We start from the raw sequence: 15,991 nt of genomic DNA, 5'->3' as shown, positions 1-15,991 counted from the left end.
CTGCGTCTCTGTGTAATCGTGGTTTAGCAAAGCCCCAAAGTCACCTGCTTAGAAGAAACAGTAAGCCAGGACTTGTTAACACTTGGCCCGTGAAATCTGGCACCTTCGTGTTGCTGATGTGGAGCTAGCAATGAGAAGGCAACTTCGGAGCTTGGGGGAGCCTGGGTCAGCCCCACAGGCTTCTGCCAGAGCGAGAGCACTGACGTGCATCCATCCCCAGGAAGGAGACGGAGAGAATGCCCCTCCTAATCACCTTCCCAGTGCTGCTCTTGTCATTTTTCTGGTAAATTTGCCGTTCCCCCTCAAGTCCTAGCCAAATGTTGGCAGAGAGGGGTATGAGCAAAATCTCTTCTGCCTAAGGTCTCCGCTCCCTCTGCTGCTCTTCCTTAGGCAGCCCAGCTTTCGTGTTGTTTGCTGTGCAAAGTGTCTCCCTTCATCTTCGTCATCTTCAAGAACAGCTTTGAAATTCATACCCAGTCACTTGGCACCAGTGCCCCGCGTCCCCGCTAATCACGCTGTGTGCCAGTGCTGCCCCAGATCGCAGCTAGTGCTGCTTCTCACTAGGACGAGCTTTCTGGGAGCAAAGCCAAAAGAACAGCTACCATAATTCATGGTATCCCAGAGGAACTTCATTTCCATGAAAAATGGAAAGATGAGATAGAAGGTGCTGTAGAAATAAAGTACCAGGACGCCTACGATCAAAATTAAGACTGCTTTTCAATGGCCATAATCAACCCAACAAGCAAGCAACACCCCATAAGCCAGTTAATTCCAAGCTGATTAAAAAACAAGCAGCCGAGAGCAAGGAGGTTGGAAATAAGCAGTGAAGCTCACACATCCAAAGCTGTCCCCCAGCTAGGGAGAAGAAAAGCATGATTCAGGGTCTTGCATCCCTGGGACTTAGGCCTGTCATTATCACCAGACATTTCAGTATTAACAAAGGCTTAAAAAGACAAGAGCAATTGGCAAGAACATGTGGAAAGCTGGCGTGGTTCTGCTTGTTGCATGTATATATGTTGTAACACTAATTGGCCAAGAAACCATGCAGTAAGCTCAGCAGCAGAGCTCGAGGCTGGTGGGGAGCAGGGAGGCGTGTGCTGATGGATGGTGCTGTGTTCTGGTGACCTTCACCGAGCTCACCGAGCCACTCCGGGTCTTTTCTCCAGTGCAGAAAAAGAAAAGGCTTGCAGGAAATTAAAATAAGAAAAAAAAAATAATCCTGGGAGTACAATTCTTTCCTTGGGAAAATGAGTCATTCAAAACATATATGTAAAGCTTCAGGAGAAAACTGGTTTGCGCAGAACATTGCTGGGGTGGGGGAAGAGAGGAGGGACATTTAAATGCTCAGCCTGAAACACAACACCTCAGACACTTTATTTCCCAGAAAACAAAACCAAATAGTAATAATAATACAAAAACCCAACCCACCAAGTTTGAGGTTCCTCCGCGCCTGCCATTAATCAGATCCACCGCTGAGCGATGCTGTGCTCTGCGTTTCCATTATCTGTCTTCTTGAGAGCTTGCCAGGAGCCAGCCCGCCTGCTGTGCTGTGTGGCTGTTGAATAACCACGGTGCAGCACGCAGGGGTTTGAGAGAAATTCTCCGAAATCGCTCCAGGAACCTCGCACCCGAGCTGAGCAGGCTTCGCAGGAACTTCTGCCTGGTGTCAGGGGGAGGGCCTGCTGAGAAACGGGTGCAGGAACCCGGGAAAGCTTTCCAAAATACCAGCTGGAGAGCACGCGGGTACCTGTCCAAAGTCACCGTCCCGCAGCTGACCTGCAGTGCAGGCTGTCCTTAGCTTCAGCGGAGACAGCTGGGGGCTGTGGGGTGCCCCCCACCAGCCCCTGTCCCCTCCACCCCTGGGTTTTGGGGTGGGTTGTTTCATTTCTTCTCTTCTGCCTCCTCCTGCGTTTGGGCATTTGTTGTTCCGTGCGATGGGAGCACCCGCTGCCTCCAAACGGCCCCGGCTTCCCTTGGAAAGTCAGGGTGAAGACGTGGCTCCTTCCAGCAGCCTCAGGGCCCCGACGTTTTGGGGCGAGACCCAGGGTGCTGTGAGCCCCTGCTTGGTCAGGCTGGCAGCGTGGAGGGAAGCTGAATTATTTTGCCTGCATCCACCGTGGGGACAAAGCCTCTGGAAACACTGTGGACCTGTTCCTTGTGCCCGAGCTCAAATCTCTCCATTGAACAGCTGCTGGGGAAGACTGGGACTGGCCTGAGGTCTAAAATCTCCAGTCCAGGCAGGGCGCTTGGCTTCTCCACCAGCTCTGTGAGCTCTGGGGTGCCCCTGGCACAGGCTGTGCCATCGCTGGGGCTCCCCTCCCAAGCGCTGCCACCCAGGGCTGTGTTTGGTGATGATGCTGTGCCTCTAGCGCTGCTAGGAGTGATTGGGCAAGGAGCACGGGTAAACCTCAGGGACATCCCTTGGTCCATGCAGTCCCTGGAATGGTCTGGGAACCCCCTTTGCTGGCAGCATGGGCACAAGCCCCACGGTTCGCCCAAGCTGGAGGAGTTTTCCTGTCAGCACCTCATGCTCTGTGGCCATGCTGGGAGTGGTTTTGGGCTGTGGCTGTCGCGTTTTGGTGTCTGTGTGGGGTTGTGCATCCCCAGCTGGCGGTGGTCCCGCTGTTGGTGCAGAGAGGGAAGCCCAGGGCTGGGCTGGTGCTGTGCTCTGGAGCATCTGGAGGTGCAGCAAGTGGCTTTTTTTTTTTTTTTTTTTTTTAATTTTAATTTTTATTTTGCCAGATTCCCCACCTGAGGGAGCAAGGACTGGATTTCAGCTCCCTCTCCCCTATGAGGGGCTGCGCTCGCCGGCGCGGCAGCATGCCCCGGGCTGCTTCCGTTCTTGGAAATCCAAACTGCAGCCGGCCACAAGCGAGGCGAGGCAATTTTTGGGTTGTTTGCCGCATCGTTTGCTTAACCGCTGCTAACAGCTCTCGGGCAGAGGCACCCCAGCTGCCAGCCCCCTTCGCCAGAGTTTGGCTGGGGCTCCGCAGGGGCGCGGATCTGCCTGGCACCGGCATTGCGCCCTGTCCCCGGGGACCGAGGATGTTTTGGGGTGCTCCCAGGGACCGAGGATGTTTTGGGGTGCCCCCGGCCGTGGCCGTGCCGCAGGAGGTCGCTCTGCCACTGTGGTTTGGTGCCTCCGGGCCCCGCAGGGCCACAGCTGTTCCCGCTGCGTGGAGCCAGGGTACACTGTGTTCGCCCGGAGCCCTCGGTGAAACCAAATGTTTACGCATGCCTCTGCTCCGACTAACTTTTTGGCTGGCTTGCACGAAGCCTGCTTCTCCGCCGCGGCTCCAGCTGCCCGGAGGCTTGGGGAAGGGTCTGCGTGGTGCTGAATTTAGGGGGCTGCTGCCCTTCCTCCTGATGTGACCCCTCTCCGGGCAGCCCCCTCCTCGGTCCCTGTGCCTTTAGTGCCCGGAGGAGCTGCCGGCCCCTTGGAGGGGCTGCAGAGGGACCACACTTTGCTTCCTTGCCCCGTGGGGGTTGGCACCCACCCCCCACGAACCTGCCAGCCCTTTCTGGCTCCAGCTGGGCTTTGGGGCGCACCTTGGGATTTGAGAAACAGCTGAGGAATTTCCTGGGCTCCAGGGTGTCTCTGGCAGTGCGGAACGCTGCTCGTGGTGCTGCTCTTTCTCAGCAGCCTCCTGGCCAACACCTCCAGCTCCCACCGCCCTGCCTGCCACTGCCACTGCGTCCTGGGGCTGCCCGCTTGCTGCCCCCCCATCTCAGCCTCATGTCCCCTCTGCCCCCCAGCCACCATCCTCCTCCTCTGCCCCAGGGGACCGTGCCAGCTCTGCACACCTGAAGTGAAAAAGTGCTGGTGCTCAGCTGCATTCACGCAGCAGCCCTCATCCAGATGTGCCGCTGTGGTGTCCATGCTCCTCCTGGTGCCCCCAGCCCCTCAAAGGGGTTTCCTCGGTGAGAAGGGAGCCACACGCCTTGGGTAAGGGGGCACCAACACACTGAGATCCTTCACAGCCCTGCCAGATGAAACCAGCCCCACGGAGAGGTGTTTGGAGGCATACGGAGCCCTCTGGACACCGATGTGGCTTGGGGATGGATGGGTTCTGGGGCTGGTGCCTTCTCTGTGGGCCCCAGAGCTGAAGAGAATGGCACCACCTCGTGCTTGTGGACGTGCTGAGGGCGTGCTGGAAGAGTCACATGAGATGGAGCGAACCCCAGGGGCCAGTGCCTGAGCGCAGACAACGCTGACAGTCATCCGGTGCCGATGGCCGTCATGTTGACGACACCGTGCCGGACTGCCAGGCGTGTCTCGCCGCCCGTGCAGGCTGCAGGACTCTTTCCCAAGTGCTCTGGCTTTCGGCAGAGCCGGTTGCCCAAGCGGCCCACGCGGCCCTGCCAAGCTGTGTGCCACGGCCCTTGCGCAACGGTGTTGATAAACACTGCGGGGCATGCCAAGTCCTGCGAGACAACAGCTGATGTGCTGGGCTGAGGGAGTGCCCGGCACAGCGAGAGGAATTTTCCACTCTTCTCCAGAAAGTGCATCTCACCCCGCTGGGGATTGTCCCCAGCAAGGTGCAGACCTGTTTACTGGTGTCCCTGTCTGGCCCTATAAGCCCTGCCATGCGGCCCCACGCACGGGGCAAGGCAAGGGGTGGCTGCATTGCCTTGGGCACGGTGGCACCCCCAGAGGGCTGGGTTGGGATGCCACCGTGCCCAAGGTGACCCAAGCATCCCCTTGGGGCCCTGGTGTCCTTCGCTTCCCCTTTCCAAGGATGTGTCCCCCAAGGATTTGCTTTGTTGCTGTGCCCCAGGGGTGCCGGGTGCTGCCTGGGTCGGCTCTGCCTCCTGCTTCTGCTGTGTCTTCTGGCACGTTGGAAACCTCTCAAAGAGCAGCGGGTTTGCGGGATGAAAAGGGTGTGCTGCATCACGTGCTGGCTGCTACATGGCAATTAGCGTGCTAAAACCCAATTTAATTTGACCGGCTCACGTCCTGGAGCTGCAGGTCACGTCGTCTGCCGTGCAGCCCGAACGTGCTCCTAACAGCGAGGCTCTGCTGCAGGGAGGCTGGCTGGGCTCGTCAAGGAGGAGCGCACGGGACGTTTGGGAAGCCTGCTGGCCCCTGCAGAGAGTCAGGGGCAAGCGGGGCACCCACAGCTGCTGGGCAGCAAGGAAATGGGATTATCTGGGGCAACATTTGTAAGTCGGCAGCTGCTGAGCCCTGGCATGAGGCGCTCAGCAGTGTGGGGAAAGCAGCTGGCACCAGGACGCACATGGGGACGGCTGGGGTGCCCCATGCTCCCGATGACAGCCAGCCCCGGCGTAGCATGGGGTTCTCCTCCCCATGTCCCCTACACCGCTTTTGGGATGTTCCTGCAATGCATTTTCCAGCTTGGTTTAAGGGGACCTGAGTGGCAGAGACCCTGGCCGTTCCCTTGGGAAGGCGTCTCAGAGCTCGGTGTCCAGCCGCTGGGTTTGCTGGTGGGCTCCATCAGCACGTGGCTTGCTGCAGATGTGGTGCAGGGAGTGACAACCTTCCAGCCTCCTTCCCATCTTTCCTCCATCCTCCTCCCTCCCTTCCTCCTTTTCTCCCTCCCTCCCTTCCATTTGCTCTCCCTCTTGCTCTCTCTCTCTCCTTTTTCACTTCTTTCTGTTTCCCTTTCTGTTTCTCTTTCTGTTTCTGTTTCTCCCCTTCCTCTCTTTCTTCCTCTCTTTTGCTGCTTCCTGGGCTTGCCCCTGCCTGGCAGAGGGATGTAGCCACCCTGGTGTCCCTGTGCCCTCCCCTGCCATCAGGTGCTGTGGACATCCTTGCATCGTCCCCTGCTCGCAGGCGGTGGGACCGCTCTGGAGATGCCCTGGCAGCATCAGGCGTGGGCACAACGGGCAGGGAGCGGGCACGGTTTGGTGGCACTGGTGGTGTGCCACACACGGTGGCGGGGGGATGGCATGGACAGCCAGACCTGGCTTGTGGCAGGGGTGTCTGCCGAGGCTGGAGAAGCCCTTCTCCCAGAGAGGAGGCAGGAGGATGGAGGAGAAAAAAAGCCTGATGGTCCCCCAAAGGCAGGTTTTCCCACTGGATCAGCAAGTGCTGATTCACAGGTTTCTCCCAGCGGTGACACTGGTGACACCGCGCTGACCGCTGGCACCACCCGGGGCAGGCAGCGCGGTCCTCGCAGGTTGCCCAGCGGGGAGAGACAGAGCCCGGGCAAAAAGCAGCAGGAGAGGCAGCAGGCGTGCAGGGGACAGGGTGTACTCGCCGAGCGACGATAAGGACAATCAATAATAAAAACAGGCAGCCGGGACGCGAGCCCGGCCTCGAGCCAGCGACCTTCAGGAGCTGGGTTACTGGAGCAAGCACAGGCGTTCTTGGCAGCGGGGCCGGGCGGCGGAGGGGGAGCGCTGCTGCTGGAAGCGCCCGGGGGAGCGTGCGGCGGGCGTGCAGCCCTTCACACCCCGAGCAGAGGCTGCCGCAGGGGACACCTCGTGCGCACGCCGTGCACCTCGGGAGCCGGGGAGCCGGTGGCAGCAGCAGCAGCGGCGCAGGCGAGGCGCCCTGCACATGCGCGCGGCCGAGCCCCCGCGGCCACCCCGCGCTCTTACATAAGGGTTTGCGTTTACAAACCGCTGCGCAAACATGACCCGCTCGCTGGGAACACCGCCTGTCTCAGCAAGATCCTGATAAAGCAAAAAAAAAAAAAAAAAAAAAAAAAAAATAGTAAAAGAAAAACAGCTCCTGGTCGGGGCTGTTTGGGTCTCGTGACCCCGGGAAGGGAAAAGGTTCGTGCTTGTGCAAGCCAAGTCCTTGCAGAGCTCCAGGGACAGGGCTCCAGCTCGGCAGAACAGCCTGGAAGGTTCGAGCTGGCCGAGATCCGAGGTGGGCGTCTGTCCTGCAGCAGCTTCTGGCTCTTTCTGAGCTTCTCAAGGCTTTCTGTGTGGCTCAGGGCCCGGCCTCCCTGCCCCGTTATGGAGCTCTGACTCAGGCCCATTGGGACGAGGTGGCTTTTTTAGGGGTCGCAGCCACAGTACCCCTGGGCTGCTTCTCTCTCCTCCTCCCCAGGCTGCACTTCCTCATGATGAGGGTGCAGATGTGCTCTTGCAGCGTGCTCAGGGTCTGGTGCTGCTGGCATGCTTGGGAGGACGTGGCCATCGTGGCTCCCTCAGGAAAAGGCTGCCCCTCCTGCGCCCCAGCTCCTTGGCACGCAGCTGATGCTACAGGTGCCTGCTTCCCCCACCCGGTCTGGAAGCCTTCCCCATACATCCCTCCTCTTCCTCTGGGCACACGAAGCAAGCTACCTGCTCCAGCCCTTTGAAAGCACCCGCAGCAAGGAGGCCAAAAATAGCCTAGAAATAGTGGAGGTAAAAAAAAATATATATATATATAATATATATTGCTCGGCCAACAGCAGAACCAGTTGCCACCCGGCAGAACGAAGAGAGGAACTGAGAGTTATAAATAACGTTGCTTGCAGGGAGCCAGCCCCGGCCACCGAGTTCCCAGCTGCCTGCTCATGCGGCTGGCTGCACTCGTGAGAACCGTGGTCCCGTGCTGTGCCGGAGCCGCGCGTCCCTCTGCGCACCCATCCGGGGCAGCGCGGGGACGAGGACGCCGACCCCAGCGTCCCAGTGCTCCCATTGACAGAGGGCAGCCCCCCTGGCACGTCCCGACCCCCTGCTGCTGTGCAAAGGTGGATTCCTGGGCCACCAGCAGCCTGCTGGAGGTGGCTGGGAGCTTCGGCGTGCCCTCCCCGCTGCAGAGAGCAGCGAGTCCGGGCTGTGCTGCAGTTGGCAGCCTCTCCTCTGCCTGACCTCAAATGCACCTGTGGGCCCGGAGCGGAGGACGAGGCTCCCGGCGAGCGCAGCTGCAGCAGCCATGCCTTATCTCGCCCGGCGTGCCATCGCCTTGCTCCTCCCTGCGAGGAGCAAAGTGGTGAATAAACAGCCTGGGCTGTGCTCCTTGTCCCCTGCGCAAGGACGGCCGCGTCCTTTGGACCTCACGGCTGGGAGCAAGAGGGGACTGGAGGCTGAAGAACCTCCCCGGGGAGATCTCCCTGCTTTTAAGTCCGATGGGCTGGGTTTTCACCCCTGGCTTTCGCCAATTCCACGTTGGGTCCACTCCTCTCGTCTCCCTGCCTGGGGCTCCCGAGGTGGAAGCCAGGAGCGAGCAGAGAGCATCGCCAGAGGCTGGGCCAGCAGCGGGGACGGAGGGCACGCTCCTGGCATGGGAGGGTGCAAAAGCAGAGCTGGAGCCTGAGCTTGAGCTTCCTCTTCGGCAGCTCAAAAACAAGCCTGCCCTGACACCACAGGAAAGCACACGAGCCTGTAGCTTTCCTCCTGCCTCTGATCTTGCCTCTTCCCCAGCACTCTTGGTGGCGAGCCGTTGAGGTTGCGCAGCTCCCCAGGATGCCCTGGCCTCGGTGACGGCGAGTCCCTGCCTTCCTGCGCTTGCTGGGAGCTTTAAAGCCCTGCTGGGAAGAGTTTTCACCCCTCCCTCCAGCGCTCAAGCAAGCTGTGGGGCTTCCTTGCTCGGCCCCCACGGGGACAGCACATTGCTGGACCATGGTGGTGCCCTGAGCACCGAGAGCAGGTCTTGTGCCAGCCCTGGAGCTGGAGGGTGCTTCCCCACGTCGCTGGGCACCAGGTGGAGAGGGCACGGAGCCTGCACAAGCTTGCCCTGGGGCTGGGAGCGTGGCCAGAAGGGGCGAGAGCCCCTCACCGCGGTGCCAAAAAGGTGCAGTGCCCGGGCAGCGAGGGGCTGGGCACGGAGCAAGGGCAGGTTCCGCAGGAGGGGACCGGGGGACACAGAGGGGCTCTGCACCATGTGGCTCCCTGAGCAGGCACAGCTGGGCTGCGGCTTCAGCATCTCATCGCTGAGGCGTTGTGGTTTGAAGAAACCGGCACGCAGAAGTCAGAAAGAACAAACTGTTCAGCCGCCAGCCCTTCCAGCTTCTGCTTTCGAAGTTATCTAACAGCCCAAACAAACACAGAAAGCGCTGGCTTGGTCACAGCTGGCTTGTGGTGTGGTGCAGGCACAGCCCGTTCTGTTCCTGTCCCCGTCCCCATCCCTGTCCCCATCCCCGTCCCCATCCCCGTTCCCGTTCCCGTCCCCGTTCCCATCCCCGTTCCCGTTCCTGTTCCCATTCCTGCAGCCAAGCAGGCTGTGCAGGAGCACCGTGCTCTGCTTGGTCCTGCTCAAAACAAGCTGGGATGGCCGAGCTGATCCTACATTTGGGGATGGAGGGTGGAGGGACCTGCATGGAGATGCTGTGGGCAGCCTGCAGCACCCTGTGGTGGTGGGACACAGCCCCTGGGGTGCTGGTGGGCTGAGCATGGCCTCGAGCCCTCCTGTTTGGGCTCCCCAAGGACTGGCATCATTGTGGAGAACCAGCACAGCGCCTGCAGCGCGGGGAGCACCCACGAGGCTGAGCCACGGGGACCAGGACAAGGTTTGGCGTCCCCAAATGAGCTGAGGAGCTCCCAGCTTGGGGGATGCAGGAGCCTGGTGGGGCTGCACCTGCCCGTGCCCCACCACGACCCATACAGCCTGGAGACGTCCCGGTGCACGGTGCCACGGGGAGCCTTAGGAGAAAGGGGAAATGGGGCTCGGAAGCACCGGGCTGCGCCGCGGCGTCACAAGTGCCGGGTTCACACGCGGGGGTGCGGGTGGGAGGGGGAAGTGGGAAAGGGGTGGGGAGCCCGGTTACGTAGCCCTGCAGCCTTCCTTCCTGCGGCCGCGGGACGGGGTATATAAACAGCCGAGCTATAATTATCTGGGGAGCAGCCAGCCCGAGCTCCTGGGCACGGCCCCAGCCCGCTGCCTCCGCAACAGCAGTAACGGGGCTGCGGGGAGCCCAGAGAGGGCACGCGGAAGATGGCCCCCAAGGGTGGGGAGCACCAAACGTCCCCGCGCCCCCTCACGAGCTGGATTGGGAGTGATTCCTCTCCAGACCTTGAGGGCAAGAGCACGAGCCCCTCGGGCAGCCAGAGCGAAAGCAGGAGGTGACTTCTGGCTGGCCACAGAGGGGCCGATGTTGGGGACACCGTGGGGGACAGGGTGCCCCGACGCCCCAAACAACCCAACCCGTGGCTTCGTGCCACCAGCTGTGCCCACCCCAGCTCCTCCCAGACTTTCTTGCAGGATGCTCTCCCCATCGCACTGAGGGGGCCCGGAGTGTTGGGTGTTTCAAAAGACAAAGTGGTTCCCTGGGGCACCCAGTTGTGCCGGGTCAGATTGCTCTAGGACTCCTGCAGCTCGTAGGAAATAGCGAGCTGGGAAGGAGGAACTGGGAGATGCTACAAAGACACCTGGCTGCTGCAAAAGGCTCAGCCAGGGGTTGGCTGTAGGATGTGGGAAGTGCTCGGGGTCAGCCTGTGCTTCAAATTTCCAGCTCCTCCAGCCTCCCCGGGCTCAGCTGAGCGCAGCGTTTGCTTTCACTTCCCTGCCTGGCCCCCAAGACAGGCGAGCGCTGGGAATTTTCCACAAAAAAGGAAACAAAACCAAAAGAGGCGCAAAAGAAAACAATGTTCAGATTTGGAACTAAGGAAAGCATCCATCATTTCCGACCCTAAACCCAAGGACAGGGGAGGGGACAGGGAATGGAAACAGCCACCTGAATAAGCCAAAGGGGTGGTTGGGCCAGGAGGTCGGTCTGGTCGCCCCATGAGGCCCACGGGCCGGTCTGCTGACCCCAGGGGGATGTTTTGGGGTATTTTAGGGCACTCTGGAGCAAGCAGCCAGGCCAGAGCTGTTGAAGACCTGGGCACAGGGTCGGCAGCGGTGGGTGTAGGAGGTGCCGGGCTGCGTCTCCAGCATGGTGCTGGCCATGGGGATGTGAGCTGGGTCTGGCACGGGCACACCTTGGGGCAGGAGGCGATGCTTCGTGCTGGAGCTTCGAGTGGGCTCTGGCCACCCTGGCGTTGGATTTTTCCAAGCCCTGCAGTTTCCTGGCCTCAAGAGCTGGCTTTTTTTTTTTTTTATCTGGCAGGGGTTTCAGCCCGAGCAGGAGCGCAGGGAAGCAGCCAGCGCCCCGAGCCCCATCTCACCTGCCCTGCTCCTCCTCCCCTGCCGGGCAGGGCAAACCCAGGATTAGCTGTTCCCCAGCACATCCCAGGTATTTACTCCGTGGGACTCCCGCCCCAGAGGGCTGCTGATGAAAGACGTGGTGGAAGTTGCCAGCGGAGCAAGTTCCCTGCGTGCTTGCATCAGACTTTCCCCGGCTGAGCAGCACGGCCAGCACCCTGCTGCGAAGCTCCCAGCTGTCTCCTGTGTCCCCCCTGTCCTAAAAGGAGAGGGTGAAGCTCTCCCGATGCGGTGTTGTAAAAGCTGACTCGCCACGGGGACGGGGGATAAAATCACTTTGCCTTCGGAGCGCGCCATGCCCACGGGGTGCCTTTCTCCAGCAGTTTTGGTGGCGAGCTTCCCCTGTCAACGAGCCCTGCAGCTTGGAGAGGCTGCTCTGCTGGGTGCCAGGCTGAGCTGCGAGGCTGGTCCCGAGCCAGGACTGTGCCTGGAGGGGTGTTTGCTGGTACCCAGAGCTGCTGGAGGGGTGATGACCCCAGGCACAAGGCGCTGGTCCTGTCCTCCATCCCACGGAGAGGACACCCCAGGGCAGATGATGGGACAGAGCGGGGACCCGTAGGTGTGCTCGGTGGAGGAGATCCCAGCAGGTCTTTTGGGGTCGGCGTGCCATTGCCTTGGCCTTTCTTAAGGTCCCCAGCTTGGCGAGAGAAGCATCCTCAGTGAGGCAGCATCTCCTCGAGAGCCTTCTCCTGCCAGTGCAGCAGGACCTGCCCTGAGCAAAGCCCTCAGCCCCAGCCCACCCAGGTGTGAGTCCCATCCCCGCGCCCTTCTCTCACTCGTGGGCTACTTTCTCCCAGCACAGACGGATCTGGGCTGGCTGACGGGCTCTGTTTTCTTCTGTGTGCCAATAAAGCCAAGCTTCTTCCTTATCCCTCCCCTTTCTAATTGTTTCCGTACGGCTGCAATTTCACCATGTCCCGGAGCAGGGTTGGGTTCCCTGCTTACATAAAATCGAAAACAAGGGGTTTGCAACAACAGCACTGGCAGGAGAGCACGTCCACCCTGCAGTGCCCTCGGGGCATGGAGCAGCTTCCAAACCCTTTGGGGGTGCCACGAGGCCCTTTGGGAGCGTCTCACTAGTGGAGACCCCGCAGATGCCAACGCGGTTTCCAGTCTTCTTCAGGGAAGGTCAGGCAACGCCTTCCCGCGGTGGTGAGGGCGAGCCTCTGGAGGTTTTCTCCTCCAGCATCCCAGCTCTCAGCGGGTGCCAGCCACCCCAGCACCCCGCAGCCTCACCCCCAAGGGTGCCGCAGCAGCTGCAGACCTCATTGCGGAGGGGGAGCTGAGGTGGTGTGGCCGTGGGGACCGTGGCGATGCTGCTGGGTGGTGGCCGTCGCACAAAGGCCTTTCTGTCTGCGGCACCCCGGCTGTCCCCCGTCCCAGTTTTCGTCCCAGTTTTCTCATTCCTGGGCCGGTGAAGGGGCTCTTTGTGCGCCGCCGGCGGTGGCTGGCTCCCGACACGGGGTCTCGCGCTGCATTTTTCGCGCTGGAGGCAGCCAGGGCACGGAGGAGCTGCTCACGTGCCTCCATCCTGCTGCCAGGGCTGGCACCGCTAGGCGGGGAGGGACACCCGTGTCCCCAGCCCGTGACGGGGCCGTGGTGCTCGGGGACACGTCCCGTGGCACGGTTGTGCTCTGGGCAGCCTGGGTGCCTCCCAGCTCCGCAGCCAGCCTTGGCTGGGCGCAGGGGACACCGCTGCCGTGGGATGCTGACCGAGGATGCTCCCTGGTCCTCCTGCCCCACCACGGTGCCCTCACACCTGCGTCTGCACGGTAGGTGGGAGCCCCCGGCCACCGCCCCCAGCATCTCTCCCCTCCATCCCCGAAGGTCTCACCCTCATCTCAGGCGACAAACCAGCCACCTTCCTCGCACCCCCCTCTCCCTCCCTGCATCCCAGCTGTTCTTCCTCTTGTTTTCCGCCAGCTGCTGTCCCGCAGCTAAAAATAACCAGGAATTTACAGCCCTCGACCTTGAACTCAGCCCAGCGCAGCTCTCCTCGCTTCGTGCTGTGTCAGCAGAGCCAGGGCTCAGCCCGGGCTTTCCTTGCCTCGGCTGCGAGAGCCTCGGGATGCTGCGAGCCGGGCACGTAGAGGGGCTGAGATGCACCACGCAGGCACCGTGCGTAATCCCGAGGACGTCATGGTTTTTTTTTTCCTTTTTGTCCTTTTAAGTCACGTATTTTCTAGCGACGCTTCCTTTGCGGACGTTCGTAGCGTATATTTAGAAAAGTTTCCAAGTTTTGTTGTTTTGTTTTCTTTTTTCTTTTTTTTTTTTTTTCCCCCACCCCACTTGGGAACGCAGGAAACTCGCAGTTTCTGCGTCGCTGCCTCTAAAAGGAAAACTGGGGCGGCCGTGTGGTCCTGAAGCCTTGAAGAAAGCCCTGAAGGCCCATGGTCCGTGCTGGGTGAGATCGTTCTCCGGAGGATTTGCGCTGCCCGTGGGGCTGGGGGCACTTCGCAGCCCTGCAGAAGGGCATCGATGGGGGGAGTCCCTGGGGGCCACCAGGACGGGGAGGGATGTGCCACCCCGCTGCTGGCCGCTCTTGGAGACGTGATGTTGAACCAGAAACCACGGGGCAGCACGAGCCCCACGCTGCTCGGTGCCTCCAGGGCCAGGCGTTAGAGCCACGGGATGGTTTGGGTTGGAAGGGACCTCGAAGGTCCCCCAGTGCCACCTCCTGCCACGGGCAGGGACCCTGCCCCCAGCCAGGCTGTTTCTCCAGGGATCCTCCCTGCTCCTTGTTTTTACCATCCTTGTTTTTATTTTTTTTAAAGCAGGGAAGGCTCAGCTCAATGGGAGAGGAGCGGGAATGATTCAGTGCCCGCATTAAGCAGATTTACGAGGTTATTTCTCCAACGAAGGCGGCGTGTGTCACGCCGGCCTGGCCCAGGCTGTATCGTGGTGTTGCCAAACCTCAGCCCTTCCACTGAAACGGCTTCAAAGGGCAATAAAACAAGGATAAACACCGCCGCACCGGCTCCGGGGCCACGGGGTTGTTTCTCCTCTCGCCCGTATTTCCACCTCCCCTCCGTGACCTCGGTGGGACGTGGAGCCACCTCCCCATCCCTCAGCCTGGCTCCGCGGAACAAGCCCATGCTTGGGCTTAAACCAGCAGAAAAAGGGTCCAGGGATGTTCCTGCCCGCACTTTGTTTTCAAGCTACGGAGGAGGTTGCAACCTTCCAAGAAATGCGTCCCTGGGAGCCTGCCCAGTGGGCGAGAGGACAGCCCCGGAACATCACAGCGAGGAGGGAAGATGGAAAACAAGCGAGGAACCGGGAAAAAAAAAAGAAAAAACTATATATATGTATAAACACGGCGGGCAGCAGCGCCAGCACTTCGTGCTCTGGTCTTGATTTGTTGTTGTTGTTTTTAATCTCTGATTTGGGAACTGGCTGCTATTTATAGCCCTCCCCTTTCCCCGCTGATCCCTTCCAGATGCTGGAGCCTGCACCGCGCTGGGGGGCCGTGGGGCAGGGCTGGGCGGTGGGGCTGGGGGTGCCGGGGAGCGGTCACAGCACCAGCACCTGCTTGCGTGGGGGATGCTGCCTGTCCCACGTCCATCCGTCCGTCCGTCCGTCTGTCTGGGGGAGAGGAAGGGCTGGCGGTGACGGTGACGCCTGCAGGAAGTCTGCTGGTGCCCAACCCGCTCACCCCCCTGCCCTGGTGCAGGGGGGGCTGTCCCTACATCCCACCCCAGGGGAGCGGGGTCCCCTGGGCTGGTCCCCTGGGCATGCTGCCAGCACCTCAGGGTGGCTTGTGGCTGCAGGGCTGGGGCTCTGGCTTCATTTTGCACCCCCAAATCACCCCGGGGATGGAGAGGCCCTGAGCTCAGGCTGGCACCGCAGCTCCTGCTCTGCCCCTGCTGGGGTTTGGGGAGCAGGGTGGGCACGCTGCCGGGCACCTCACCCCTCCTGCCTTCCCCACAGCGGGGCTGGCGTAAGGCTGGAGGCGCGAAGTGACGAAGGGACGGGCTCTGCCCCCCCCCCCGTTGCCCAAGCTCTGCCTCATCTCGCTGGCATCCACGCTCACTTCCCCAAAAGGCTGCGCTCCGGGAAGTGACGGGGCTGGCGGGACCCCCGCGTGGGGCACGGGGTGGCGCAGGAGTGAGGTGGCAGCTGATGGAGCAAACCCGCAGCCACCCTCGTGCGCACGCCATCAGCAGCCCCCACCCCAGCATCCCTGCTCCCTGACACCCTCGGATGCTCCCCGCACTGCCAGGCAGCCCTGGTCCCCAGGCTGTCCCCCTGCCTGCCCCACGCCGACATCTCCCCCCACCCCGAAAGGCGTGGGGCGCCTGTGGCAAAGACGAGGCCGGGTGCTTCCCACGCGGGGAGGATGCGCGGTGACTCAGCGGCTGGTAGCCGGGGCAGCGGGCACACAAACAGCCCGAGCACGCCACGGGGAGGCCGTGCGTCAGCAGACGGAGGGTTGTGCGGCCGCACGGAGCGTGGCAAGGGGCCCCCCGGCACCCGCCGGCGGTGCTGCACCCTGCGGTTTGGGAGCCGTGGCAGCAGCACCCACAGGGGTGTATTTCGGGGCCAGTGCTCCCCCGGGCTTTACACGCACTCCTCCGCCTTCCTCGGGGCATGGAGTGGAGTGAGTGGGCAGAGGTGGGTTATTTTAGGGCTTTTCCAGCTATTTTGAGCAGTGGCTACGAGGCTCTGTGGGCAGGGCAGGGAAGGGCTTCGGTTCTGCTGTCACAGCAGGGCTGGATGCGGGATGGGGATCACGAGGGCCGGGCTTCCCATCGCACAGGAAGGAAAGAAAGAGGTGGAAAGCCTGCTTGGAGGATTTTCACTCCCAGGGGCTCCATCCCAGCTGCTTTCGCCCCAAACCTCCAAATCTATCTATGCCTGTGGCTGCAAAGAGCCCCAGGTGGGTCACGCTGCCCTTGGCTCCCCGTGGGACTGGGATGCTTTTTCTGCTGACTGTGCTGGCCAAGAAGTTTC

The 15,991-nt window shown here is 61.2% G+C and overlaps 1 protein-coding gene across 1 annotated transcript; it reads left to right on the top strand.

Annotated features, from left to right (window-relative positions):
• Positions 1-9,832: 9,832 nt before the first annotated feature.
• Positions 9,833-14,395, top strand: LOC311443875 (uncharacterized protein; the record flags this gene model as incomplete). The annotated part of the gene is made up of 4 exons (XM_084534449.1): positions 9,833-9,845; positions 10,677-10,738; positions 12,122-12,813; positions 13,343-14,395. The coding sequence occupies 4 exons, from the start codon at positions 9,833-9,835 to the stop codon at positions 13,593-13,595; spliced, it is 1,020 nt and encodes a 339-aa protein (XP_084390575.1). The 3' UTR covers positions 13,596-14,395.
• Between the last annotated feature and the right edge of the window lie 1,596 nt (positions 14,396-15,991).

Source organism: Aythya ferina (genome assembly GCF_964211825.1).
Source record: "Aythya ferina genome assembly, chromosome: 13".
In the NCBI taxonomy this organism is placed as follows: domain Eukaryota; kingdom Metazoa; phylum Chordata; class Aves; order Anseriformes; family Anatidae; genus Aythya; species Aythya ferina.
Note: the sequence above shows the minus strand (reverse complement) of the source record. Positions and strands in the feature narration are given on the sequence as shown.